This window comes from Fistularia commersonii, chromosome 24 (genome assembly GCF_037954325.1).
Source record: "Fistularia commersonii isolate RoL2024-O1a breed Wild chromosome 24, RoL_Fcom_v1.0, whole genome shotgun sequence".
NCBI classification, from domain to species: domain Eukaryota; kingdom Metazoa; phylum Chordata; class Actinopteri; order Syngnathiformes; family Fistulariidae; genus Fistularia; species Fistularia commersonii.
The window spans coordinates 1,976,025-2,002,064 of record NC_141307.1 but is presented as its reverse complement, the minus strand read 5'-3'; the positions used below and the strand labels follow the sequence as shown (position 1 = coordinate 2,002,064).

Here is a 26,040-nt window from a genome sequence, read left to right as displayed (position 1 = left end):
TAGATATAGTCCACTTCCGGCGCTGTCTCGGGCGGCTGCCCGCCGGAGCTTCTCCGCACCTTAGTGTCTCTTTTTCCTAAATTCTCTACTTCTATTTTTCTATTTACTTATTTCACAACAATTTCCTTCGGGATAAATAAAGTTGTTCTCGTTCTCATCTCATCGAAAAATTCGAGAAAAGTAAGATGCGTTTTTTTGCGACCGTGTCAAAGAGATTTTTTTACTTTACAAATGAAGACGATGTTTTGATGAGATTTTTTGAAACATTTCGCGAAACCAAAAATAAAAATAGAGACTGTTATTTCAGTGGTTGGGGGTTGAAACTAGAGAAAGAGGAGAAAATAACTGCAAAAAGAAAACATTGCTCGTGTGATTTATAAGTGTTACAGTGAGGAGTGTGTTTAAATAAAGAGTGTGAAACAGTCGGGGTACAGTATTAAAACCTTTACTCGGACATGATACAACAAACAGAAACAAGATTCAGAATTAATGACTGAAAAAAATTATTCATATTTTTTTCTTTTTACTTCTTTCAATCCCCAAAGCACACAATCAGCTCCACGTGTACAATGGAGTAAAATACAAACAGGACAAAGAACAGACACCAGGAAAAGAGTGGGAACCAAAAATTAAAATAAAAGTGAACGATTCCATTCAGATTTTACAGGTTTTGTATTTGTTTGTTTAATACTTTGTAATAAACAAAAAATGAATAGCAATGTCGCAGAAGAAGAGGAAGAAGGAGACGGAAAACGAGACAAAGAAACAGTTAATTTTTGTTTAGGTGAAGAGTAAACTAAGGAAGATTCTAGATCTAATGGAAAAAAAATCTTCTTGACAAACACCTGGCCTACAAGTCCTGCCCCTCCTCCTCCTCGCTGACCTTCGCAACTCCTCTTTTCTCCATCAAACACTACAAATCATGGCACGGGTGTCCAGATCCTGCTCAGAAGCGCCGCCTGCCTTCCAGACCCGCCGATTCACTTCGCAACATCTCACCATCCACCGGCACGGAAAGGCCACAGATCAATATTTCCTGCCGGGTCGCAGATCTGAGCAGTTTGCGTCTCGGACGCCCAGATTCCTGCCGGGACGTCCTCGTGACGACTGCTCGGTCGCTAAAGATAGATGCCTTTCGTGTGTGTGCGTGTCTGACATCTGCAGTTTACGCCTTTTTATAAGCTGCGCCTACAATCTCAAGTCCGTCCACACGTTCAACCAGCCTCCGGTCCACGTCAAGCCGACCGGTAACCGGCGGGTAGTTACCGGCTGCTACAAACCACCAACTCTTAGCCTTAGCTTGAAATTCAAACAGGCAGTTTTATAGCATCTTGTCCGGAAGCCGGAGCAGGTCCAGGTGCCAGGCTCTTCTTACCTCTGTGTTAACCAGAAGGGCTGAAACACCCTTTTCAGGAAAAAAAAAAAAGCACCAATACGAAGCTGAAAGCACCGAGAGGGGCCCAAACCCTGGTCCTGCCCTCTCTCCACTAGAGCTGTCACTCCATTCCTGTCAGAGCCCCACTTCAGGATGAGGAGGGGGGGTTCGTGCACGCTCATACGTACGTGACAAGCACGCAGCGGGAACTGAGCGGCCCTGTGTTTAAAGACGCCACGTCCGCAAAAAGCGGCCCACGTGAAAGCAGTGAGGAAGGTGGTTTCACCTCACCGACAGGACGGGCCGGTGTGGGAAAAAAAAAGAGAAGTAAAAATGCAAACCCTGATGTCTAATCTATACACGAGTTGTTTTTTTTTTCCAGTCACAGCCTGCCATCCATTTCTAAAAATGCATACTTTTAATATTTTGTATGTGATTTTTTTTTTTTTTTATTTTCAAAAAAGCGAGTCATTTTCAAAGTGTAACAAAGATGGCGACGGCGATGCTGCTACGCAGTCGAGAGGTCGCAGCACACGTCCGCCTTGAGTGCACGATGTCGCAGCGACAAACATCGGTGGGCAAAGCACGGGGGGGGGGGGCTAACAGTTGCCCACGGCAACCTTAGATCGTCGCCGCTCTGCCGTCAAGTAAAGTAAGTCAAGACTCCCTCTCCCCCGTTCGGCTCCTCGGCAAAGCTTCACATCCTTTTCCAACAGTCTGAGTTACGAGTGGGTTCCACCGCAGAGGCCCAGGGTTGAACCAATCAAAAAAGAGACAGAGGGGAAGGAGGAAGTGAGGTCTTCGGGGGGTCCGGCGTGGGTGAAACGGCCCCTCGCGCTCCTGCACGTCCGTCCTCCACCCGCTGGGGTGAAAACGGGCGCCCCAAACGCCTGCAGAGGCTTCCTCTAACGTTGTGCATAAAAGCATCCCTGCGGCCGGACAAGCTTCGGCGGAGGAAACCCGACGCGGCTCGGGGGCTGGAAAACCCGCTCGGGTTTATTCCGCCTCCGAGGGGCCGAAGCTCGCAGCGAAAAAAAAAAACGCACACAGGGATTGGAAGCGGCTTCTACGAACCTCTGTAACAGGCAAAGCTAAAATTGTACAAAAGCCAGGAACATAGTGAGCATATTGCATGACAAACTGTTCAACCACGTCACCACGATATGAATATACAAGTTGCATATTTTGACTTTTTTGATGAATCATCCACAAAGATTGACATTTTCTCAGACAAACTTCTGCGCGTTAATAATAATATATATATATTTTTCTTTTTAACGTCAATCACTCAGCGCTCTGTTATTGTGTAATCATCATTTCTAGCCCCCCTCTTCTGTCCTTTTTTTCATTTTCGTTTTTAAATGCGATGCAGTAGCAGCAGGCTTTTAACATTCAAAAGGAAATCCTTCCCGGAGTGAAGGACGCCGATCCGTCGCTCTAAAGTATAGATGGGACTCTCAACTGAAGCGAACATTCTGGAAAAAAATAAGAAATAAAATCTGACTATGGATAGCACACACTAAAGAGGGTGGGGGTGCGCTAGCTAACATAATCCAGCGATGCTCTATCATGAAAAGCGGTGAAAATACAGACAACCAGATCCGAAGCGCCGCAAAATCCTTTTACACTAATTGGCACCACTGAAAGGGAGCGTCTCACTCTGAAAAGCTACTCCCTTCAAACATCTCCACGGCTTTGCTGAGGAGACGCAAACGTTCTGGTGCAAACTAGAGGGAGGCTCTGCGCTGAGAAATAGCTCCCCCGCCCAAAAACGAATGAAAACTGCAAATTGAAAAAGAAAATACTGAAAATAAAAACAAACGTCAGCACAGAAACTGCAGGCCGATTACTAAAGATACTACAGGCTTTACTGTCAGCAGCTATTGAAGGAACTACTTTCTTGCACATTAAGTTCCTGGAAGGAAACTGCTGATAACCAAGTCTGTGGATTTTCAGTTGTTCTGGGCGCCGCGGGTCCGACTCGAACCGAAGACCAACACACTGAGGTGTCGCAACTTCGATTTCACGTTTGACGATTCCATGCTGACTTTGTACGCTTTTGTAAAAATCTAAAAGGAACATTCATAAAAAGTGGCGAGGAGTCCCATTAAATATCACTGACAAAGTACCTTAAAATTTAGCAAGAAAAGCAAGAGCAGAAGCCCCCACCCTGCGGGAAAAAAGGAAATAACCTAAATCTGAAATTAGGCGAGAAATAAGAATGCAGCAATATTGGTGAAATACTTTTAACAAGGTTAAAATGAAAGTGATCTCAATTATGCACACACTTTTTTTGTGCAACATGTACGCAGTTCGGGAGGGATCGCGCCATATTTATCATGATATTGGGGGCGGGGGGGTTTTTTTTTTTTTTTTTTTTTTTTTAGTCCATAATTGCTCAGACCTGCTTCCACGGCATCCAAGAGAAGGCAAACATCTCTCCGACAATCAGCAGCTCACACCAAAAAGATCCGCTTGGTCGGAGCTCAACGCAGGAAAGCAAAGGAGATTTATTTTGTGGTAAGCTGTCCCTTTCAATGAAAAAAGGGCAGCACGTAGAAAATCAACCGGCAACCGTTTCACAATAACCAGCACCGGTCAGGATGCTGTGCTGCGGGTCGGGTTCGCGGACATCTGGAGATAAAGAAGCAAACTCAGCAACGTCATGGAGAAAGAACCGCCTGTCATACAGGTCGTCAGATTTCTGGCCTCAGAGTCCTCATCACATGGGGGAGGCCCCGGATCCTCTCGGAGAAGCCGCGCAGTAAACAAAAGCTGCTTTCCCCCCTCCACCGATAACACTTAATAATAAGAAAAAAGGAGAAAAAAAAACGCTCTGGCTATGTGTGTGTACATGTATGTGTGTGTGTGTGTGTGTGTGTGTGTCAGTGAACAAACACCCGTTGGCAGTTCATCTCCTGACCGCTGACGGCTGCCGTGAAGTTCGGGGTTATGACGTGAGAGAACGGCAGAAAAAAAAAATCTACATCTTGAGCAGGCCTCGTCCGAGAGGACGGAGAAACGGCCGTCTGATTTGTCCACGTACTTGCAAACCGTGCATTGCATTGGTGTAAAATGTGTATGTGTCCAAACTAAAAAGACCACGTTTTAGCACCTGGTAGAGAACAGCTGTGCCTCTTCCCTGCTGAATGATACTGCAAAATGTACATTTTTCATTCCTATTTAACTTGGAAACTATGAAGAGGGCTAAAACATACCTCTGAAATTCAACACTTTTTAAATACTTGACAAAAAGAAAAATATTGACGTGTACCCCAGTGTTGCTCGCTGTCGAGCGTTCATAGACTATATGCTTTGATCGTGTGGGAGCTGCTATGCTCGTATTCAGTTGCCCGTGAGTTTAAGAAAAAAAAAAAAAAATCACAGTTATGTCAAGTGCAATTGTCCAGGAAACCCAATGATTTGGAGAAAACGCCGGGAAAGGTTGGCAGAAGTTGGTGCAAAAAGCAGCAGTGAGGTGTGGTTTGGGCTCAGCCATCCTTTACCTGGCAGGAAGGCCGAATGTGTCCGAGAACAAGAGGAAAAAAAAATAGAGCTATAAAAGTGTTTGTTGGTTGAAACCACATATCCGACAGAAACACCGGCGCGAACAGGCATTTCTTCCTGCACCGCCGCCGTGTGATTCTTTTTTTTTTCCTGTCTGTCTATTATTTACATCTACTGTACAAAAGTCGCAAGCGCTGAGCCGAAACACACCGGATAGTTGTCCAAGCTGCAGGCGGTACGTGTAGGGCTTCCATTACATCATTGGATTACAGTAACAAGAAGCACTCGAGAGAAAAACAAACTTCAGATATTCAAACACGGGTGATTTTTTTTTGATTTCCTCTGAGTGACAGACTTACGAGCTCGCTGGAACGACAAACCGCATCATTGCCAGCAATTTCAAGTTTTTTTTTGTTTTTTTTTTTTGTCTTCTAACATTTGCGCGACGTGCCGATAGTTCTGTCCCAATGTGTCCAGTTTGTTAGGAACAGTAGGCTAAAGCTAATGCAGACCAGCACGACAGCCCCCCGGTCGTTCAAGATCTTTGCAGAGGACAAAACGCGAAGCCTTTGTTAAACTTATCGGCTTCATGGTGTCGAATCCAGCGGGAATCATTTCGAACCGCAGCGACCCTGAAGGGGCTATCCTCCTCCACTGCACCGCTTTAGCCGGATGCGCCTGATGAATTCAAGTTACTCCACGGTTTCCCTGATCGGACACGCAAATAAAACTGAGACGGGAGCCGACGGCGTCTCGGAGGGACGGCGCAGAGCGAGCAAAACAAAAAACGGGGAGCCGCACATCACACGGATATGCTGGCACACCTGTACTGAAGTGGATATTTCAGGTGGTCTGAAAGTGATGTGATGAGAACCCTACACGTAGAACCTTCAAGGTCATCTTGGATGTCTCAGAAAAGATGGTCATTTGGAGGAAAACGGGAACATTTACACAGTTACAACTCACAAAAGTGCATAAATGACCACCAGAAAAAGGAGGATTTTTTTTTTCTTTTCAGGGGAGGGGGGCATAAAAGAGAGAAAAATACTTTTTTTTCTTCTTCTTCTTCTTCTTCTTCTTACATGAAGCCGTTACTTCCTAAAGCCTCGAGCTGTTCGAAATGCCGACCGACTGCCAAAGTAGAGAAAAAGAGGATAAAAACAAAAACAAAAAAATTCAAGTCATTCTTCTTGTCTTACAAAGCCCACTGTGCGCATTAGGGCGGGGAGGACAACAAGGTGCTCCCGGCCCCCTTTTCCTGGATTTCAATGCCTTGGAAAAAGCTCTCATTTCATGAGTACAGTACTTCAAGATAGAAACTCCAACAAGTTTCAGAATGGATATTCAAAAAAAGCTTAAATGTTTTAGGTTAAGGGTTGGATGAAGTCACTGGGAGGTTGTGTCCGCCTGTCCATGTTTAAGACACTTCCTGACCTTTAAGAAAGACTTTTTTTTTTTTTTTTTTTTTTTTTGGATGGTGGACAGCTGATTGAAATGCTACGCACTCGGATTTATAAGCTAAAACCATACATGAGTCACCAACTAGCTAGTGATGGACATAATATACAGAGGTGCAGGTAGCAGTGTAACCCAGTTTAAAAACAGGAAGTATACCAGTTGTGCAGAAGCAAATAAAAAAAAAAAACCCACTCTGAGATGAAGATGTGGAAACTGAAGGGTAACTAAAACTTAAGACGTTTACTGTATATATGTGGTAAAAGAGATAAATCTCCTGGAGTCCCAACCTGGACGGCGGGAAACTGAGTGTGTGTTTTCCTAGCATACTGTTGGTTCAGAGCCACGTTACTCGTGTGTAAAGTTATATTGTGTGTCAGTTCACTGATGCGAGTTACGATCTGCATGTCATATTAGCCTGTGACAGGGAACGTGTGTGTAGTTGGTGAGAATTAAATGTGTGTGTGTGTGTGTGTGTGTGTGTGTGTGTGTGTATGTGAGAGCTGGCACGTTAGAGCCAGCAGGTGCTGCAGTTAAGTGAAGCCCAACAACAAGAGCCGGCGCCCCCACGCGGTTCGTCCTGGTGTGCATCGGATCCTGGCCGGACCAAACCTGGCTCGTCTAGGTGAGCTGGTGAGGCGCCTCCAGCATCTCCATCAGGAAGGTGTCGATGGGCGTGTCGCCGATCAGTTTAAAGAAAAACAGGTGCTCCAGGCACTTCAGGCCGATGGAGCGCAGCGCCGGGAGCCGTAGGAGGAGCTTCGCGAACCTGGACAAGAAGATGTGGTCGGGGGGTTAGAGCGACACAATTACTGTGTTAAACTTAAAGCAAAGATGTTGCTTCAAAGAATCCAATTTGATCTGGACAGAAAGTGGGTTTCCATACACACTGAGAGCGGACCAACCGCCTCCCTCGTAGATTCAGTCTTTATTTCCTGACAGACTCACGGGACGTCTTAGTGTGTTTTTCATTATTCCACTGTTTGACAACGTTTCGAATGATTGTCATCACATTCACAGTCAAAGTGAGCGTGTTGCGCTGGACTTCGAGCGGGACGCGTACCTGCCCTGCTGGTCGGGGTACTTCTGCTTGCAGTAAGTCTCAAGAGAGGCATAAACCCGTTCTCTCAGGAGCTCCACCTCGCTGGAGTTGGATAATCCCTTGGCATCTTCAGGTGGAGAATATCAACAGAGGACATTAGGACCGTTAGCCTCCATTGGTTTCCACCTTTGCGACGCACGTTCTGCCCCGGCAGGCGTACCTGGATTGAAGAGGATGATGGCTCGAAGGCAGCCCAGCTCCGTCTTGTCCATCTGCATGTCTCTCATCTTGCTAACCAGCTCTGTCAAAACTCTGCGAGGGCGAGGAGAAGGGGAGAAGGGAGGAAAGAACACCGGCAAATCAGAGGGGAGACGGGAAGATGAGGTATGGAAAGGAGGGGAGAAGAAGTAGAGCGCAGAAGCAGAGCGAGAGAAAACAAGAGGAAGGAGGAGAATCAGCACCACCGAGAAGGCCCGTCCGCCGTGATCACGACGTCACTGACGCTGCTCAACCCCGACTGAGCCGACGACGAGTGGACAGACGTGGGCCCGGGTCCAGAGGACGCTCAGGACCACACGTGGCCGCGTCCTGACCGTGACCCCGAAAGACCATCTGGTGCCCAATTAGCTCTGCTTTAGCAGAAGCGCTACGTTCCGCACCAGCTTCTCACCGGTGTGTCAGCTTATTGGACTCCATCTGGAGGACTAGTTCTGTTTATGTGGTGATTTCTGTTTTTGGAAGGCCATGAGTTAAAAAAAAAAAAGGGGGGGGTGTTTTTGGAGATGTATATCTGTGTGTTTTAGTAGAAATTATTCAGGATATATTTCAAATATGGATGTGAAAGCATCCACATGAAGCTGTCCATCTTTCATCGGCTCACTCAGTGTGAATGCAACAGTCAGGCCCGATCAGGCGCTGAATGCCCGCACAAACTGGGGCCCAAAGTGCCGGTTCTGCAGGAAAAAAAGGTTAAAAGCCAGTCGGGGTTGTAAGTTCTTGTCACCAAATGCCGCTGAGCTGTAGCTGCTTCTGTCCCTCAAACTTGTGTGTTTATATTGCGCTGTGATGGCGAGACAGTCCAGATGGCAGCGAAAACCAGACTGAAGCCGCTGCTGTCGTCAGCGGAAGCAAACGTTAATGACGCCGAGGTCATTTTATCACAGACCCCCTCAGCTGGAGCTGAAACGTTCCTGGTCCGAGCTCTAAGGGGGCCCGCAAGGACAAAAGACAAATGGCTGAAATGAACAGATTATTAAGGAAAATGAAATAAGAGATTTTAGGTCATGTTTTAAAGCTTGAGCTGTCGGGTTTAAAAAACAGGTTTATTCATGGATCCAATGTGGATTCCTGCCCTCTCACATTGACCTCGCATGTAAAGCTGGATGGTTCCTGATGACCTGCAGGCGGCGAGCTGAGGGCAGCGCATCAGCTGCGTCTGGACAAAGAAGGGCCTCATTGCTGGGAAATCACTCATCTGCGATTCATATGAATCTGCAGTGCGTTTTAGCGCTTGAAACTCGTTCCACTCAACATCCCTCAAGGACGCGTCACTCCTCTCTCTACCATCCTGGATATGGGGGGGGGGCTTTCGCAGCTGTTTTTGGCGAGTGCATTCGAACTGAACAGTTCTTTCTGTTTCCACTGAAACACGTTGCATTGGCCCTTCCACTGTCAGTCCAACGGTAGTGTTTCTCGGTTCCTTCGATCCCTGAACAACGACCGTTCCCTTTCCACGCCGCCGATTCGTTCCGGCGGTTGTCTAAGAGTTTAACAGAAGCCACCCATAGAAACAGCAGTGCAATCCTAAATTTACACGAGCTTGCCAGTATTTACACAATGTCTAGCGTAGGAGATAAACCACAGGGTCACATCTACCGGCCGGTGCTATGGAACAGCTGCCGTCGCCAAGGCGCTCCCAGATTGTGAGGTGCTCTATCAGGGCTTTGGAGAGGGCCGGCGATAAACCTGGCAACTGGAAGAGCTGTTGAGTTTGCCGAGTGGTCCCCGACTCTCCCGATTAGAGAACGACTAAACAGCGAGACATATTGCTTCCACGCCTGTGCCTTCCCATCTCACTTGTGTTTGTTTCAGTGTTGACTCAAGAGGAGGGCTTCAAGAGAAGTGTTTGTGTAGTGGCGTAATTACCTGTCAAATATGGCCCCAACCTCAGCATTGTGCGCCCTGTGTATTCAATCACAATGTGTTATTACATTTCAGTAAACATTACATTGCTATTACATTGTGTGCTTTTTAGCCCTTCACACGGTCAACCTCATGGTGGAAATGTTGCTGCTGTTTTCCCGATTCAGCTAAAACATGAGCTTGAGGTTTGCTGTATCTTGGTCCTGCATCTACAGTAGAATATTCAATTCAATTTCATAGCATCTGATGCTGTGACCCTATTGAAGGCTCTGTTATTCACATTTGTAATAGGAAATAATCATGTGATAAGAAACAGCCTCTGGGCTAAATGCATTAACAGCATGAGAACATTAGTAAACATAAAGCTGCTTATTAGTGACAAATATAAACCTCAAAGGGACATTAGATGTTACTTCCTGAATGTTAGTTCTGCATAAACTATAAGAGACAGAATCAAACAACAAGAAAAAGCTGTGGCCATTTTGTTTAAAAAAAAAAAAAAAAAAAAAATGGATTCAACACAAAAAAAGGACGACATTTTCACACAACAAATCAGAAAACACAAAATTAGAAAACAAAACAAGCAATAAAAAATGTGGGCCCTAGATTCTGGATGGATGGATAGATTCTACCCTTCAGTGCCTTTAGGTATTTGGAGCCTCCAGCTGGGAATCCAGTCTTTTAGGCGCTTGGGAGGGAGCAGGCAGGGCTTTTTCACCACGTGGACATTTTGAAACATGGAGATCGAACAGATTTCCCCCTCGTGCAGACTTTGTGTCGCTGAGCACCGCGCTGTGTTGTTACTCCCGTGTTATCAATCAGCAGTTGGAAGTAGGTCGCCGGTGATATTTAGAAAACTGTCAACGTGTCGCAGCTTTGGCGGGACGCCGGCATCCTCTGGGGCTCAGACGGCTGCGGGGGAAACCCCAACCGCTTCCCCAAGCACATATCCATTTAAAGAATTCATAAATACGAGTCCTGCTTGATAACAAGGTCGTAAATATCAAAAGTACGCGTGTAATGATGGAGGTTCTTCAAGGTTCTTACGTGAACAGATGAATTACATGAACAGATGATGCTCGGACAATATTTTTTTTCCCTCCTTTACTGGAAGCCCGGCTCGTCTCTACCAAATTGCTCCGTGTTTAGTTTTCCGTCGACTCATGGGTTTCGTTAAAAACACCGCTCATGTCATAAATGTCGGTGTGCCATCATGGAGGCCGGGGTGAAACTCTTGGAGACGGGCAGGGTTGCGGCAGCGGCAGTACACTGGTATCACGTCGCACCCTGGTATGAAAATTAACGGTTATCATAGTATCTGCCTTCCATTAATACCATTTTCCTTTTTCTGAGTAACTGATTGGGGAAGCAGTTGGGAAGAGGGGCAGACAGACGCGACGTCGGTGCCGCCAATTGTTGCTTCGCTAAAAAGCAGCTGAAATAAGAGGTGACACGAAGACGGGGTTGTCCTCACGGAAGGACGGCCATCTTGAAAAGTGCGCAAAACCAAATTAGGGAAAGGCATTAATGGAGAAAAAAATATCTGATATTCAAACATGTTGAGTGTTCAAACAGAAAATAGGTTTGTCTTTTGTGGGATTAAAAGTGACCGTAACTGTCTCAACCCTTCTGAAAAAGCCAATTTTTAAAACTGTGCACATTTATTCCTGCCTCTGCAGTAACACAGTCAGAGAATGACTTATTTTAAAAAAGGCCATAGGGGAGCAGTCACTTCAAGCACCCTTGAACTGAGAATCACACCTGCTGAAAAAAAACAGCACATGTTCCTTAAATACTTATCAAGCGGCGCCGCGGTCAATCTAATGCCTTTCTTAGATAGAGCAAGTGTTTGTAAAATCAGTCCAGTTTCTCCTGCGGTTACAGGTGGAAATGTCCACGGTGAAAAAGCCCTACGATTCAGGGCGTGTTTCCCCCAAACGCTCTTCTCTCCACTCTGAACGCGTTGTGTTTTCTGAAACTGCGTATGTTCTGGTTTGTTGGGTTGCTTCAGGGGGCGACGTGGCGCTCCGAAGGTTTAGGGGCGGCCCGGTGCGACATCTGCTTCGAGGGGGAGGTTTCATTATCAGCGTTCGTACGGATGCCAAGCTCAAACTGAGGCCTGCTGCTAGGAGACAGCACCGCCAGAAAGGGAAATATACAGTCCCCTGCCATTTTATGAGGTACACAACAGATAAAGCCGAGGAAGTGGAAATGCGTCCATCCCCTGCCGTAGGTGTTACTCAGCTTGGAAGTATCCGTGTGTACCCAATGAACTGGCACATGGATGTATAGATCAGTATATTAGGAGGAAAAGTATTGAGCGGTTGATTTATTTTTGTTGGCATTTCTGGGGTGTTGAAGTAAATGGACACGTGGTTCTTTGCCAAATTAGCGCAGAGCTTATTTTAGGCATCCGGTTCGAACGAGTGAATTCTCGAGGGGCAGGAAATGTCTCAACACCTCCTGAGAATATATGGAGCAGTATTTCTTTCAAGTAATGTGTCAATTTCATGATATATTGACACAGGGGAAATAACAATAATTTGAGGTTTTACAGTTTGATTTGAATGGTGTAATAAACTAAGAAGGCTTCTTTGGAGTAAAAACAGTGGGGCGTTTGCAATCAAACTGAACTAAACTGATCAATAGTAGCAAATGGGGTTATTACAGACCATATATTTAGGATAACTGATTTATGATTGAGAAGTTGTTTAGGATTAGTGTTGGGCAATATATCTATAAACATAGACGAGTGTTCCATAGCCCTGAAAATTCTACACATATACGTACAATTTGCCAATTCATTGCTAACTTGAAATCATAACTTGTAAATGTTTCAATTCTTTTTTTCTTTGGGAAGTGAAATGATCATTTTCTAAAATCATGGGATCATGGGAAATATGACATAATTTCACTGAAATGTAAACAAAAATAATGGCACAAAAAAGAAATAAAGAGCAGTTAAAAAAGATAATCAGAGGAGTATAATGTGTATACATTGTTCTTTCATAGTCGCAACTGGACAGAATTAACCAAATTTGTTTTCGACACATGAGTTTCCTTTATTAAGCATGAAAAAAAAAAAAATCAAAATTTTGTCTGCTTTTGTTGAGATTAAAAATAAAAATTAAGTGTTTTACAAAGTAAGCTGAACTCAATCTGAGTGACCACTGTAAGCTTCTGTACAATAGCGGGACGTCCTAATTTTGGGAACGCATTCTGTCTTGCTTTCTCAAGTTAGTAGGTGAGGCAGCAGTTACTACAAGATCAAACACTGCAGTAGAAGCTATGCGACTGAGTGTGCGCGCGTGTGTGTGTGTGTGTGTGTGTGCGCGCGTGCATGCTTGTCTATGGGTTTGGATTAATCACCAGCCATCCCAGCATGCGCTGTCACCCCTACAGGCGGCACTAGAGAAGCAACATGTCTCAGCCAATCACAGCCAACGCAGAACACAGCAGCTGCAGCCAAGCAGCAGTGACGACACGGTATCCTGATCCCTTACCCCCATCAACAATCTGGCTAAACATGAACAACATGTGACTTGGGGTTACAGAGAGCAGAGCGTGAAACCATCAGAGAGAAGGAAATGCATGTGGGTGGGTTACGTTTGGCTTTGCTTTGAGAACTGAAGCGCGTGAAGTCCAGATATTTAGAAAGCATCGTCATTCTTCAGGCTAAGAGTGGGCTGCCCAAGTCCTGTTTGCCGGCAGGGATCTGACCTCTGAGGAACAACCTAACATCTCATGGTGCTCAAAATATCCCCTGAATGTAGTATGTTGTCTGAGGTGGTGTCATGTCCTCCCGGGTGAGCGAGCCACTCCATCAGAAGGAGTTCATTGCCATGTTGTCCCCTTTTCCCGCCGCATGGTATCGACTCGCCGCAGCTCTTCAGGTTCTCTATTACAAGGCGGTTCCTGACCACAGCTATTAAATTCAAATAATCTTCCTCGGGGTTCCGCACACAAAAAGGAAAAACAGTCCACAGTCTGTACTGGTTTTTCAAAAAAAAAAAAAAAATTAAGGTTCCATGATGTTTCACTTAAATGGTGCTGGGAGGTCAGTCTTAACTACAGACCTCAAAATTTACTTTTTCTTTTTAAATGAAATTTATATGAAATATCACATTCAGAAATAATTACATAAAAATCAATATCCCTTTAATTCATATATTATCGTTGCTCTTTTATTTTTAGGGGGCTGTAGTTGAAAAACAAGGGAACTTTTAATTATTTCTATCGGACGACAAGATTTTATACTTAGCTTTTTCTCTTTTTTCAGGCATGAAGGAAATATGCCGATAAGTGACAAGAAAAACAAGACCGTGTGTCAAATATACCTTTTGTGACACAAACAAGGGGCAGAAAATGCAGCGAGAACAGGCATTACGGGAGCCGAGCTGATACCATGTGGTGGAAAACGGGGTTTAGTGTATCGACAGCAAGTGCTGGTGTTCGTGTCTTACCTGTCAAAGATGGCGCCCACACCTGCACTGTGCGCGCTGTTCCTGTGGACGTGGAGGCCGGTGGCCAGAAGGATCCCGTCCTTCACCGAGATGGAGCGATGGGAGAACGACGCAATCAGGAGCTCATTCCAACCTGTCCAAGAGTCGGGAGTTTCCATTGAATTGATAAATATTCTTCTTCTCTACGGCTTTTCACTTGTTCCTTGAGTGCCGTGGATGGAGAAAAGAAGTGTTTGGCATCATCTGCTATCATTAGTTTGTAACCAATAACGCAAATTAACTTCTACCAGAGTGTGGATGCACTGCCCGCGCAATCAATATTCTTGATTCGGGTGTTGGATTCACACAAACAAAAGCCTCAGGTATCAAAATGACCCACTTCACGGTGGACGTTGTGCAAAAAAAGGAAAAGGGGGGAAAAAAAAACTTGCTTACCCGCACGCAGCAGGATGACCTGGTCGTCCAGAGGCAGCTCGGAAAAGTGCGGGATCCTCTTTGCCCACTCCACCAGGGTGAAGAGCTGCTTGTCCGCTGCCTGGCAGATGTTGGTCACAGGATCGTTGGGCTGCGAAGGCAACGGTAATGTCGTCGGTCCGAGGACACACAGCGACCAGCTCCGGCCGGTGTTGCTGAATCGCCAACCGACCGGGGAGAAGACATCCGAACCGACCGCTTCACTTCGTCAGACCAAGGTGAGTATATCTGTTTCCCGGTGAGCTAAACACAACGGCCTCGGACCACACACGGGGATGGAAACAACTAGCTAAACCTAACTGACAGGAACCTCGCACACAACAAGTGACAGCAGCTGTTTTGGATGGAGCAGACGGTCCACCAACTGGAATAAAACCCAACTGAGTACATTATCCCACGGTCAGGGTTAACTTGAGATTTCCCCCTGGTGTACTCACAGAGCTGCCGCCTGAGCTCCCGTCCGCATGGAGCTCCGTCTTCTGCTCGACGGCCATCTCGGCCTCCAAGATCTTCTCCACCGGCATCTCCTCGTTCACGGCGCTGGTCGACTCCACCTCGCCGTCTCGCTCCTTGTTCCTCTGACGCTCCTCTTGAACGGCTGCCGAGACAGGGAGGCACGGCGGAGGATAAAGGTGAGGAAGGCCAGGGGAACGAGGAGAAGTGAGAGTCGGGGAGGTCAAGATGAAAAAACAAAGTGGCGAAAAATAGTGCGGGGAAACAAGGGGGCGTCGGCACGACAGAAAAAAAAGACGACCCAAAAAGCAGGAGGAGCAGGACGGGTGGGTCAACGAAGGGGGGGATGAGGGGAGATGGACGGCGGTGGAAGGACAGCGGCAGGAGTGAAGGAGGCAAACAAACACAGGAGGCAAAGAAGTGACGGGAGATTAAAAGCGACAAATGTGTGAGACAGAGGGGAAGAGGAGTCGTGTCTACAGTCCATGAAAGGGTCAAAAACTTTCACGCTGTCTTTCATACTACGGCCGGCCTCACAGTGAAACAAGACGACTAACTTCTAATTGTCAGGATTCCCTGTTTTGCATTGTTATTTTGTGTTTATCTTTTATTTTTAATCCGCTAGTAATTTTCATCACATATTCGTCAAGTAACCACTGGCAACCTTTTTACATGATCTGTTGCTCGTTACTTCGTAAAGTCATTCAAAACCAAATTTTCTGCTCCTTTTTAGGTCATTTCTTGCTTTTTGTTCCAGCAAACCTTGAGGTGTTTCATTGTCCAGTTGTCCGATCATTGTTCCATCATGATCAGCTGGTTTGTTCAGTTAGAAATATTGTCTTATGGACAAAACAAGATAAGCAAGGAAATGTTGCACGTCCTCAGGTGTTCTCTCACTAAATGTGACGCTGCTGATCAGAACACAAGAACTTCGCACAGGTTGAAGCGGTGAAACTTAATTTCACCTTCTGAAGTCTGGATTAGCTTTAGCGACTTACTGACATTAAAAAAAAAATACTAAAGAAAATCATAGTTTAAGGTCATCTGACCTTTAATGATGAAAAAAAATAAAACAATCAAAGCTGAAATCCCTAATATGAACAGGCAAAGCTGCATTAAACATCAGTGCCAATGAACTTACATCCAGGGGAACATTTTCCTTTCAGCAAGAGCAGCAGTTTTATCTTGCGGCGTCATTTAAGCTCCGGTCTAAACTTTCACGAGTGTTATGGTTGTATTCACTGTCACTTTAGTAGATTTCTGAATTTCCACCGTGACAAAAAGGCTCATTCCTCTTGTTTTCTCCGGATGTATTTCGGCTGCATTAATGCTTTTCATTGGGATTCGTTGAGTGGAGAGCCAGAGTGCTATCGTTTCACCACGGCGAGATAAAGACTTTCAGCACTCTATTAGCTCATAAAAAAAAAAAAAACATTGTTACTCTGGGATAATGACATGTCCGTGAAGCTGCACATCTACTCTGAGTGTGAGAGGGATGAATAAATTCAAGACAAACAAAATCCGTCCATCCGTCTGGACTGCAGTGATACAAGTACTTTGGAGTTTTAGGTTGAATGAAGATGAATTTTCCTGGTTTAAAAAGAAAATTAAGGATCCAGTACCTAAACTTTACAAATTAAATGTATCGTTGCAGGTGATGAAGGATCATTGAGATGATAAATAAATAAAGAAATCGGGAGGAAAAAACAAAACCTGTAATTAAGTTGATGTCACGGGAATGTTTATAGTGAGAAAATGTATTTTATACATTTTTAATGACTGGATTTTAGCGAGCCTGTCTCCCGACTATAACGACTGGGCTTGAAATTTTAACCCGTGTGGCTCCATTTCACATGGAAAAAAAGAAACGTGGAAAAAACAACCTTTCATCTACTTCATGCCACCATCGAGCCGCGCTGGTCGCTCTCCCTATTTAATTCATGAAGAGGACGTTCGGCCACGTCGTCTGCTCGTGACGGGAACCTGGTGCTTTGGCGGCCGGGGGGGAGATCAAAACGGTTTCCACCGTGCACTCAAGGAGGCTAAAGACAAAAGCTGAGACTGCGCTCGGCCAGGCACCTGCCTGGGAAGGAAGCGCCAGAGTGGGCGGGTGATTAAAAGCACTTTGGTCTGGCTAACAGCTCCCTGATCCTGATCGGTCTCTTGGGAACATTTTAGATCAGCTGCTCCTCAATGATGTGCAAAGAAATCTCTGCCTCTCACTCAGAGACACACACATACACACACACACACACACACACACACACACACCCCTCCCTCCCTCTTCTCCTTACATCTGTCGTTCATCTTGGCCACTACAGAAGGAGGGAGGGGGGTTTGGGGGGGGACAAAAAGAGGAAGAGAGGGGGAAAGGGGGTTAGTGTTTCCAAGGCTTGCCCACCCCCATCTCCCTCTCCACCACTTTGCACTTGTTCAGTCTCTTATCCCCCAAGTTGAAGTAGAAATATTAAAGCTCTGACGTCAGAATTTAAGGGAAATCCGAATGTTGGCTGTACGGTTCACGAATTTAAAGGGACGGTGCACTAAAAAAAAAGGGCAATGCCTGCAGATGTATTTATGCATCTCCATCAGTTTGTTGTGATGTTTAAAAGTGTAACACAGAAAGGTCTGGTTTCTGTAAAACAGACTTTGGAACAGTGTTGCACATTTCATGATTAGGGAGATTTAAAAAAAAAAAACGGGGGAAAAAATCCTTTTTTGAAATCATGGCCTTTCAAGTTGTTCCCACTTGGAGTCACTTATGGGAAGGTGCATTTAAACAGGAGCAGACTTTAACGATAATTGACAGTTTCACAATCAACTAAATTTCAGTGGAAAAAAAAAGCCTCTGAAGGAACTGAGGTCTGTTTGGCAACAAAATTCTAATTTCAAATCGATTTGTTGGTACTAATGCACAAACTCACCCTGGACATTTAGAAACTCCGCTTGGCGTCTTCCCGGCCGTAACATTTTTGAGCAATAAGGCAGTGAATCATCCTGTTAACAGATGACGACTTTGATTTTTGTAATTAAAAATGGCACTGTTGGTGAAAAAGGCAAATTTCATCTATTAAAAAAAACCTTTAACGGAGTAAGGAGCTTAATGGAGCTTTAAAGGAGCTTTCTTGCCATTTGGAGTAATGGCGAGAAAGCGAGAGAACCATGGCTTTGACTTTGGGAGGTAAAAGTCTCCCAAATTTCCAGTCTATAATTATTATTTATAAAATTGCTTTCGTAGGAGCACGCAACAAACACCATCCAGTTTCACTGTATTGCAAAAAGGAACCAAAGCGACGGCCAACTTCTCCAAAATCCTGTGACACGTGTCATTCAGAAATGGCACAATAAACAGAAATTTCCTTTCTTTAAATTATTATTTTGAGGGAAATTGAAAGGGTTTTAAAATGTGGCATAAAAGATGAGCCGGGGATTTGGAGGTTTTATCTGCCACAAGCAGATTTTGCCAAATGCGCTTACCATCAACTCCAATAGGAGGAACCCAGCAAGAGTGCAGTCATTTGTACAACAACAGCAGCAAACGCTTGAGTAACTATCCTCGCACAAAGTAACTAAGAGTCCAAGTGGGATTAAATAAAGCATCATAGTAATCTCCAGAACCCTTTGCAGTGATCTTCTGTAATCTCAGCTTGGGGTCCGGTCAGGTCTTACCTATTCTGCTCAACTCAAAGTAGCCTCAGTACCGGATAATCTCATCGGCTTAAAGTGGATCTGGCATGACTTTCAGTAAGAAGACACTGACATGAAACAGCAGAGGTGAACGTCAGTCCCACGTCAATGTCTCCTCCAGGCTGCGCTCCGCAGGCCTCTGTTTAACTCTTAGATAGCAGCTTCATCGATACGACAACGAAATCATGGTGTGTTTGTCAAACACACCGTGAACCCTGCCTTGAATCCCAGTGACTGACACTTTGATGAAGACGTCTCCTTGCAGGACTCTGACTTTAAACCCCTTTTAACTGGTAACTGATTCCCATTTCATTACCGTGTGATATATATATATTCTTTTTAATCTGAATCTGTCTGGTTGTTGTTTCCTTATTATGAAAAATCAAAATACTGAAAACCATTCTATGAATGGTCGGAGCTCAGTCGGTTCACTGACGACAAACAATTAATAATTAAGATGTGGCAGAGGTACCAGCCAGCCTCGACGGACCTTTAACAGGTCTCATTGGTTAGACCTTTGGTTGCACCATATTGTGTGGCAAATGTAATGCAGTTTGAAAGCACTTTATTTTCGTTTCTCCAAAAATAGTAAATGTTACCATTTCAGGAGTCAGACATCCGCCTCACCCAAATAATAAAACATGCAGCTTCAGAGTGATAAACTCTGGCTACATGATATTTATTGTGTTCAAGGGTTCATTTTAAAACTCTGCTGGACGAGCTGTGAGGGTGACGCCTGTCTGTCTCCTGCAGGTGGAGTGTTAACAGGAGCCTGGTGGCCCTTTTAATACACCCAGTGGATATTAACAGGCCTATGAATATTCTCTTTTTATGACCGGACAGAGATCACCAAGATTCAATTATTGCGTCAACCCTTAAAAAAGGGGGGGGACTTTCTCATGGTTGCATCAGTTTAGACGCGGCAGATGACGGGACATTAATTGCTTGGTAGGGAAAATGGGATGGATTTAGAGACCGTAATAATAAAGGAGTTGTGTAACAGTAATGGTGTAATTTCTCGTGCTAAAATGGAAGAACCTTCAGAAGGGGTTTGATGAAAGACAGTGGCGTATCCACCGTGAAATGAACATTTTGAAGAAGGCAAACAGAGCAACAAAAGCGTGTTTAATGATTCTCCAGGGCTTCCACAAAATTGTTGTTAAAATCTGTGAAAATTTCAGGATCTTCAAAAGGGAGCTCAAAATGGCTCAGATGCAATTAAATTTGAAAGGTGCCAGGCTAGCAAAAAAAAAAAAAAAAAATCAGTTTGACCCCGAATGAAATTCCGCAGTCTGACAGCTAAAAATGACCGAGGATAAAAATGATCATTTTCTGATGCTTTCACTGACATTTCTTTGACGCAGTGTTCAGCTGTGATGTGAAAATGGTTTCTAAACGCGCTGTACACATTAGCCGTCTCACTGCTTCAATTACATCCAATATCGGCAAATAGCCCTTTTTTTTTTTTTTGCTTACTTCCGCTGTTTCTGGTTATTTTTTCCATCAATATGTGGTTTGAGGGGCAGAGGGTGCCGGAGGCTGCACACATTGAAGAGCACCTGAAACCAATGTATGTTTGCTATCAAGTATCATAACTATTGTCTGTCTCCCACACACTCAATTCAAACTCCATCCAGACAAGACGGATGGCCTTTCTGTCTGTTTGCCGTTCCATCCAGGGGGGCTGCCTGCAGACTGTTTCTGAATGCTTCTCGGGAGCAATAGGCCGGCATTTTAACGCACATCCTGTTCCAAAGGTGAGACTCTAATGCAAATCCAGCGGCCCTGCATTCAGCTCAGCTGTGTAAAACACAAGCGGATCCTCAAAAGAAACTGTATTTCAGTGACGGCTGGGCAGACTCCATCCGCTGATCACGACCACACAGTTTTTTTTTTTCTCTTTTAAAAAGAACTTTCATCTACATGAAGAACATTTTGGTTCTTTACATATTAAAAAAGCAGAGCATGGTTTTAAAAGCTCTGTGGACGATGCCAAGTTTAGCATCTTCCTTCCTTTCCCGGGGTCATGAGAAAAAGGAGTTGAAAACCTGCGCTGCACAGACAGCGTTGGGTGTTCTCATGTGCGGACTCACCTTCCCTCTTCATGCCCATGGCCAGGCACTTCTGGTAGCGGCAGTACTGGCAGCGATTCCTCTGTCTCTTATCCACCATACAGTCTTTATTGTCCCGGCAGGTGTAGGTCAGGTCTTTGCGCACGGTACGCTTGAAGAAACCTTTGCAACCCTCGCAGCTGTAAACACCGTAGTGTTTACCTGGAATAGAGGCAATAGAAAAGGGAATGAGAAGGCTGATTTTTAAAGAGGAGCTGCGGACAATCGGGGTCAACTTTAAACAAGAGACGGAGGGAATATGTAAGGAGTAGTCACCGGAGGACCGGTCTCCGCAGATGGAACAGAGGCGTTTCTGGGAAAGCATCGGCCCCGGGCTGTGGGACGAGAGCTGCTTCAAGCCCAGCGGGGGTTTCACGTCATCGGAGCTGCTCACAGCATGGAGTCCCGACATGGACACGGTTGAGTTGATCTGGAGGAAACGAGGACCAAACCGGTAATTTCAGTGTTCTTTGGCGAAAAAATATATGAAAAATGCAGATGCAGTAAATCCTGAAGAGCAGCTGGATCTAATATTAACAGTCTTCAAACTGGTATCTTAAGACTAGAATTCAGGTCTTAAAAACAACGACATCCGAACTTTCAGATCTTAATGTCAAAACTATGTCATCTTACATTGCAACACGACACTTCAAACCTATTGTTTTCTTCTGCCTTTGTGTTCTGAGCTTTATCAGCCGTTACGCTTGCGAGCAAGAATTTTCCAAACGCCACTGCTCGGCACCTGTGGACTGCTGATGGGGCCGTAGCCCACCGACGGCGTGCCCGGGAGGCAGGGCGAGCCCAGGGAGGAGCTGATGACTGAGAAAGGGGAGCCGATGCTACTGATGGGGCTGTTGACCCCAGCCGTGGTGATGGGAGGCAGCGATGTCATGGAGGCCGCTGCCGACGGGACAAGCGGCGGGGAGCGCTGGCCCGACGGAGGGGAGGACACAGACGAGCTGTCCGGGCTCCGGGAATCTGGCAAAACAGAAACAGGGTTCTGAAGCCGAACTGGCAAAAACAGAGATGGGGTTCTGAAGCCCGGCCTCAAGGGCCGAATGTAAAAAAAACAAATCTACCTATTCAGAATGTAGGAGACGCTTTGTACTTGCAGAACCACGCAAAAAAAAAAACTTAGGGTTTTACAAAGAGCCACGACGCATGAACGTGGCAGCGTAACTCGCATCAGTGGGCCGCTTCAGTTCAGTCGGTCTCACACACACAGAAGGCGATTTGGCAATGGGACCACCCCTTACTGTCACCACACTGGCAGAACTATTTCGTCCTCTGCTCCACCGCCGTCCGATTTAAGACGGTCTGCGTCACAACTTGAAAAACACTGTGGAGAGGGGCAGGCAGATTCCTGAATCTTGTGAATTATTGCATCTCCCTTTATTCCATACAGGAAGTGGGATACTTCCACTGTTGAGGGGTTTTGTGTTTGACAATTGGGACCAGACCTCTCCAGCTGAACACTGTGCTTTTGTAATGGGTTCTGACAATTACATGAAACCTGGACAGCCATTTATGATGAGAGTTACATAACCTGAAGACACTTTCGCCTTGAGTCTTAGGTGTGTTACTGCCACGCAGAGCAGTCGCTGCAGATTTCTCCTGCCAGAAGGCAGCCGCTGTTTCAGATACTGCAACTCAGTTGGTTGTGCTGCTGCTGCTGCTGCTGCTACAGGCTACAGACAAACTTTATAGCAGGAAGCGGTTTGTTTGACGTCAGAGCTGGCAAACCCCGGACCACTTCAACACACAAGACTTAGATACCGGTCGCACGTCGGGGAAAATCCTCAATCTCTGAGGGAGTCGAGGTGGTGGTATTTACCTCTCACTAAGAAAGACAGAGAAGAGGCTTTAAATCTGATTAACAGTCAAGGGCTGCAGGGTTCCCTGTGTCTTCTTGTCATCATTTTCCAAGACTTTACAGGATATTTTCAACAATAATCCATGACATATTCTTCAGCTCCTAATTATTTCCATATTTAACTATTCTTTCAGTCCCCGTGTCAACAGAATAATATACACTTTATGGATAAAAATGAAGTCGGCTCTCTTAAAGTTAAGCCCAGCTGTTATCCAAACAGGTTACTATTACAAAATTCAATGCCAATGTAACGCTTTGTTTTTCAGAGAAACACAGAATTTTTCCAGAACATTTTGTTTCATTTTTTTTCCCATTTATTTGTCTCTCAAACTGATCAGACATTTTCTCAGTTACCTGGTTTTCCAGGACACATAGGAACCTTGACAAAGACATGAACAATAAAGGTGTAGTAACAGCGTGCAAATGAGGGCCAGGAATGATAAAGAAAATATTTACCAACACATGCTAAAAAGTTAAAAATTGGACCCAGATAAAAGGATGGACTAACAACTGACAATATGCTGCACTTGATTTAAAACTGTGAATTACTCGTTAACTTTAGTATTTTTTTTAATTCAGTGTTCACAGTAACTACAAGGCATTCAGTCTTCTGATATAATATATTCTGTCATCATTGTGTTTTTATTATCATCACTGGAAGACCATTGTCCCATCCAGTGAGGTGTACATGAAAATCTGCAGCTTGGTAATAACTGGCTCCTTCACATTTTGCAGAAAGTTTGTTTCTGACAGCATAAAACTCCAGGAAGAACAGAGAAAATGTGTCGGCGCTCGACTGAAAAAAAGTCCAAAAGGTCTGCTCTCTGGTGATAAAACTATTTGAACAGTTCCTTACAACATACACCAGGTGTCCTATGACTGAGATGAGGGGAGTTTCAGTATTTTCAGTGTTTGACAAGCCATCCGTATTAGAAAGTCAACTCAAACGTGTCACAGATTTGTTCACCAATGCACGTCATTACAGAGAAAAACAGGAGGAGTCGCAAGAGTCGAATCGTTGACTTTCACAATTAAGAATTAAAGCGTTTTTACTGCTGCTTTGACTTTTTCAATCTTAAATTCACGACAATTACAGAGTCATGTCATTTACCACGGTAACAATGACAGATTACTGAGTAATAAGCACGAAGCAATATTTGGGATCACTCACGGCTGCATTACAGACGATACTTTTGATGTGTGGTCTTGCGAAATAATCCAAATTATGACAAGACTTGCATCATGTCAGAGAAATTTGGAGACGACTCTGTAACACTGGTGTGACATTTGGATTTCCGTCTGTTTTTCTGTGTTCTGGATGGGACCGGTCTGTCAAAGGCCTGCTCTCTGAACATCAGCCACAAAATTAAAATTGTATCACAGCTGCAGCGAACGTCAACAACTGTAGTCCTGCATCAGTTTTGCCCGGAGAGTGTTAACAGCTGAAGATGTGTTATTCTGCTCACCTCTGCTGTCGCCCATGATGCTGGCCGGGGCGCAGGGGGCCGGCTGGCTGCTGCACGCCGGCGTGCCTGCACGTCTGCAGCCCGCTACCAAACTCCAGACCGCGGACTGAGGCCCGGGCCCGAGTCGTTTGAGGAAACCAAAAACGGCTCTGAAATTCCAGCACAGGGGGGGAAGGAAGAGAACTCCGCGTTAGTTCACGTCGCACAAAACACCCTTTAAATCGTGGAAAGCCATGAGCGGACGGCTCCGGAGGACCGCGGCGGCGTGTTCTCCTGACAGCCGCCGGGAGTGTGCATTAACGTGGATTTGATGCTTTTCGGGGCATTTAAGGGAGGAATTTGTAAAGCAGCCAGCTGTTCAGCTGATGTCAGCCTATCGTCTCCCCATTCTATCCAGGGCAGAGATACTTATGAAGTAAAAATCACGTGCTGACTCTATTACGCCTGGCTGCGTCATTTTCATTTATTTAAAGCAAATTTAGGGCAAATAAACAGAAATGGAGCGCAGACATATGGCAACACAACAACGCTCGTGCAAGCTAACGTTAGCAGCCACACATAGCTCGTAAACTAGCAAACAGCTAAAACGTCTGTACCCACCGTTCAGCTAACTGCTTTGCTCTAGCAGCCCTATTACGGCATTCAATAAACCACCAAAATACATGTTCACACGGTCCGCAAAGCGCGAAACGCGTCGCCTATCTTTCACTTCCCATTACTTGTCCCGTTTTTCATTAAGTCGGTAAAACAAGCGCACCGCTAACTCGGCTAGCTGGCTAGCTAGCCAGCTAGCTCACTAGCCGACTAGCTCGAATGCAAACGGTGAGAGAGCAAAAGAGCTAACTGAGTTGTTTCGCCTCCCCCGCTTTAGCCCCACACACAGGACGCGGATTCCCGTTTAATGTCTATTCAATCCAAAATAAATGGCGGATTACTGACGTTTTAACGGCGCAGCTTCTTCGAAAGAAAAAAAAAAGATGTGGCGACTAGGCCCCGTGTGTGTCCGTCTGTCCCCCCCCCCCCACTTTGCCTCGCAGTCAACCCTCCCTCCCCCTGCAAGGATGAAAACATGATGATGTTGGAGGATTTGGCTTAGCGCTCTCCTGCAGCTGCAACATCGGTTCCGAATCGCTGCAACGAAAACAACAACAACAACACGGTGCCGGAAGGCTGGGGCTCCTCCGTGCGGGAGCCGAGGTTGCGTGGGGCATGTTGCTTCACTAGTCTCTGAGCAAAGGGAGACACATCCAGTGGAGGGTCAAGAGGTCAAGACAAGTTCAGCTCAGTGTGTCAGTTGCAGGAGAGGTTACTTGCGGCCACCGGCGTGCAGAGCAGCCTCACTGCTTCCTGTCTTTATGTTTCACATGAATCCCTTTCTCCTTCTCCAGAGGAAGATACAGCCCGGGCAGGTTTGCTGCAGCTGGGATAACCATGCAAAGTTTGCACGACATGGATCGTCGTCAGTTAAAGAATTAAAATAAAAATGTATATTCTCCACCGCTCTTTTTTTTTTTGGCCGCTTGTTCCTGCTTTCTTGCACGTCTGTTTTCCATTGAAAATTCATTTGTTTGCAAGAAGATGAAGGAAAAATGACAACATGAGTAAAAAGAAAATTTGCTGCGTAGAAGCCTAAAAAATGATCTGAAAGTTCCTTGACAAACCTTGACAAAAATATGGGATTTGTTTCTTTGAATTCACTTGATGGCAACGAGTACACAAACAATTTGTCATACTGAATGCAATATTTTGAAATGACCCGAATCTCCATGGAGTAATCAGTAGTTGTCAAAAAAGGCATGAAGAAAAACAAAACCATCAATTTTCTATTTGCAAATTACCTTGTGCAGTGACTGGAAATTGACTCAACAGTTTTCAAAATCACAGGAAAATGTCGTAAGTTGACAGGAAAATTGTTACCTTCAAAATCTGCAGAGGCATTTCTCTAAATCAGTGTGAGTACACCCTGGAAAATCAGCAAGAAATGCCATGTCA

The 26,040-nt window shown here is 45.2% G+C and overlaps 1 protein-coding gene across 5 annotated transcripts; it reads right to left on the bottom strand.

Moving 5' to 3' along the window:
* Positions 1–429: 429 nt before the first annotated feature.
* On the bottom strand, positions 430–25,081 carry rxrba (retinoid x receptor, beta a). 5 transcript variants are annotated; one of them, XM_086171686.1, is made up of 13 exons: positions 24,988–25,081; positions 24,049–24,197; positions 21,452–21,687; positions 20,986–21,139; positions 20,692–20,871; positions 17,206–17,226; positions 14,896–15,056; positions 14,420–14,549; positions 13,985–14,117; positions 9,525–9,560; positions 7,600–7,691; positions 7,401–7,506; positions 430–7,106 (listed from the first exon to the last, which is right to left on the bottom strand). In XM_086171686.1, the coding sequence occupies exons 2-13, from the start codon at positions 24,062–24,064 to the stop codon at positions 6,959–6,961; spliced, it is 1,413 nt and encodes a 470-aa protein (XP_086027812.1). In that variant the 5' UTR covers positions 24,065–24,197; positions 24,988–25,081; the 3' UTR covers positions 430–6,958. The 5 variants fall into 5 exon arrangements, with proteins under 5 accessions (XP_086027812.1, XP_086027813.1, XP_086027815.1 ...); XM_086171687.1 differs by lacking the exon at positions 24,988–25,081 and adding an exon at positions 24,649–24,950; XM_086171689.1 differs by lacking the exon at positions 9,525–9,560.
* Positions 25,082–26,040: the final 959 nt, after the last annotated feature.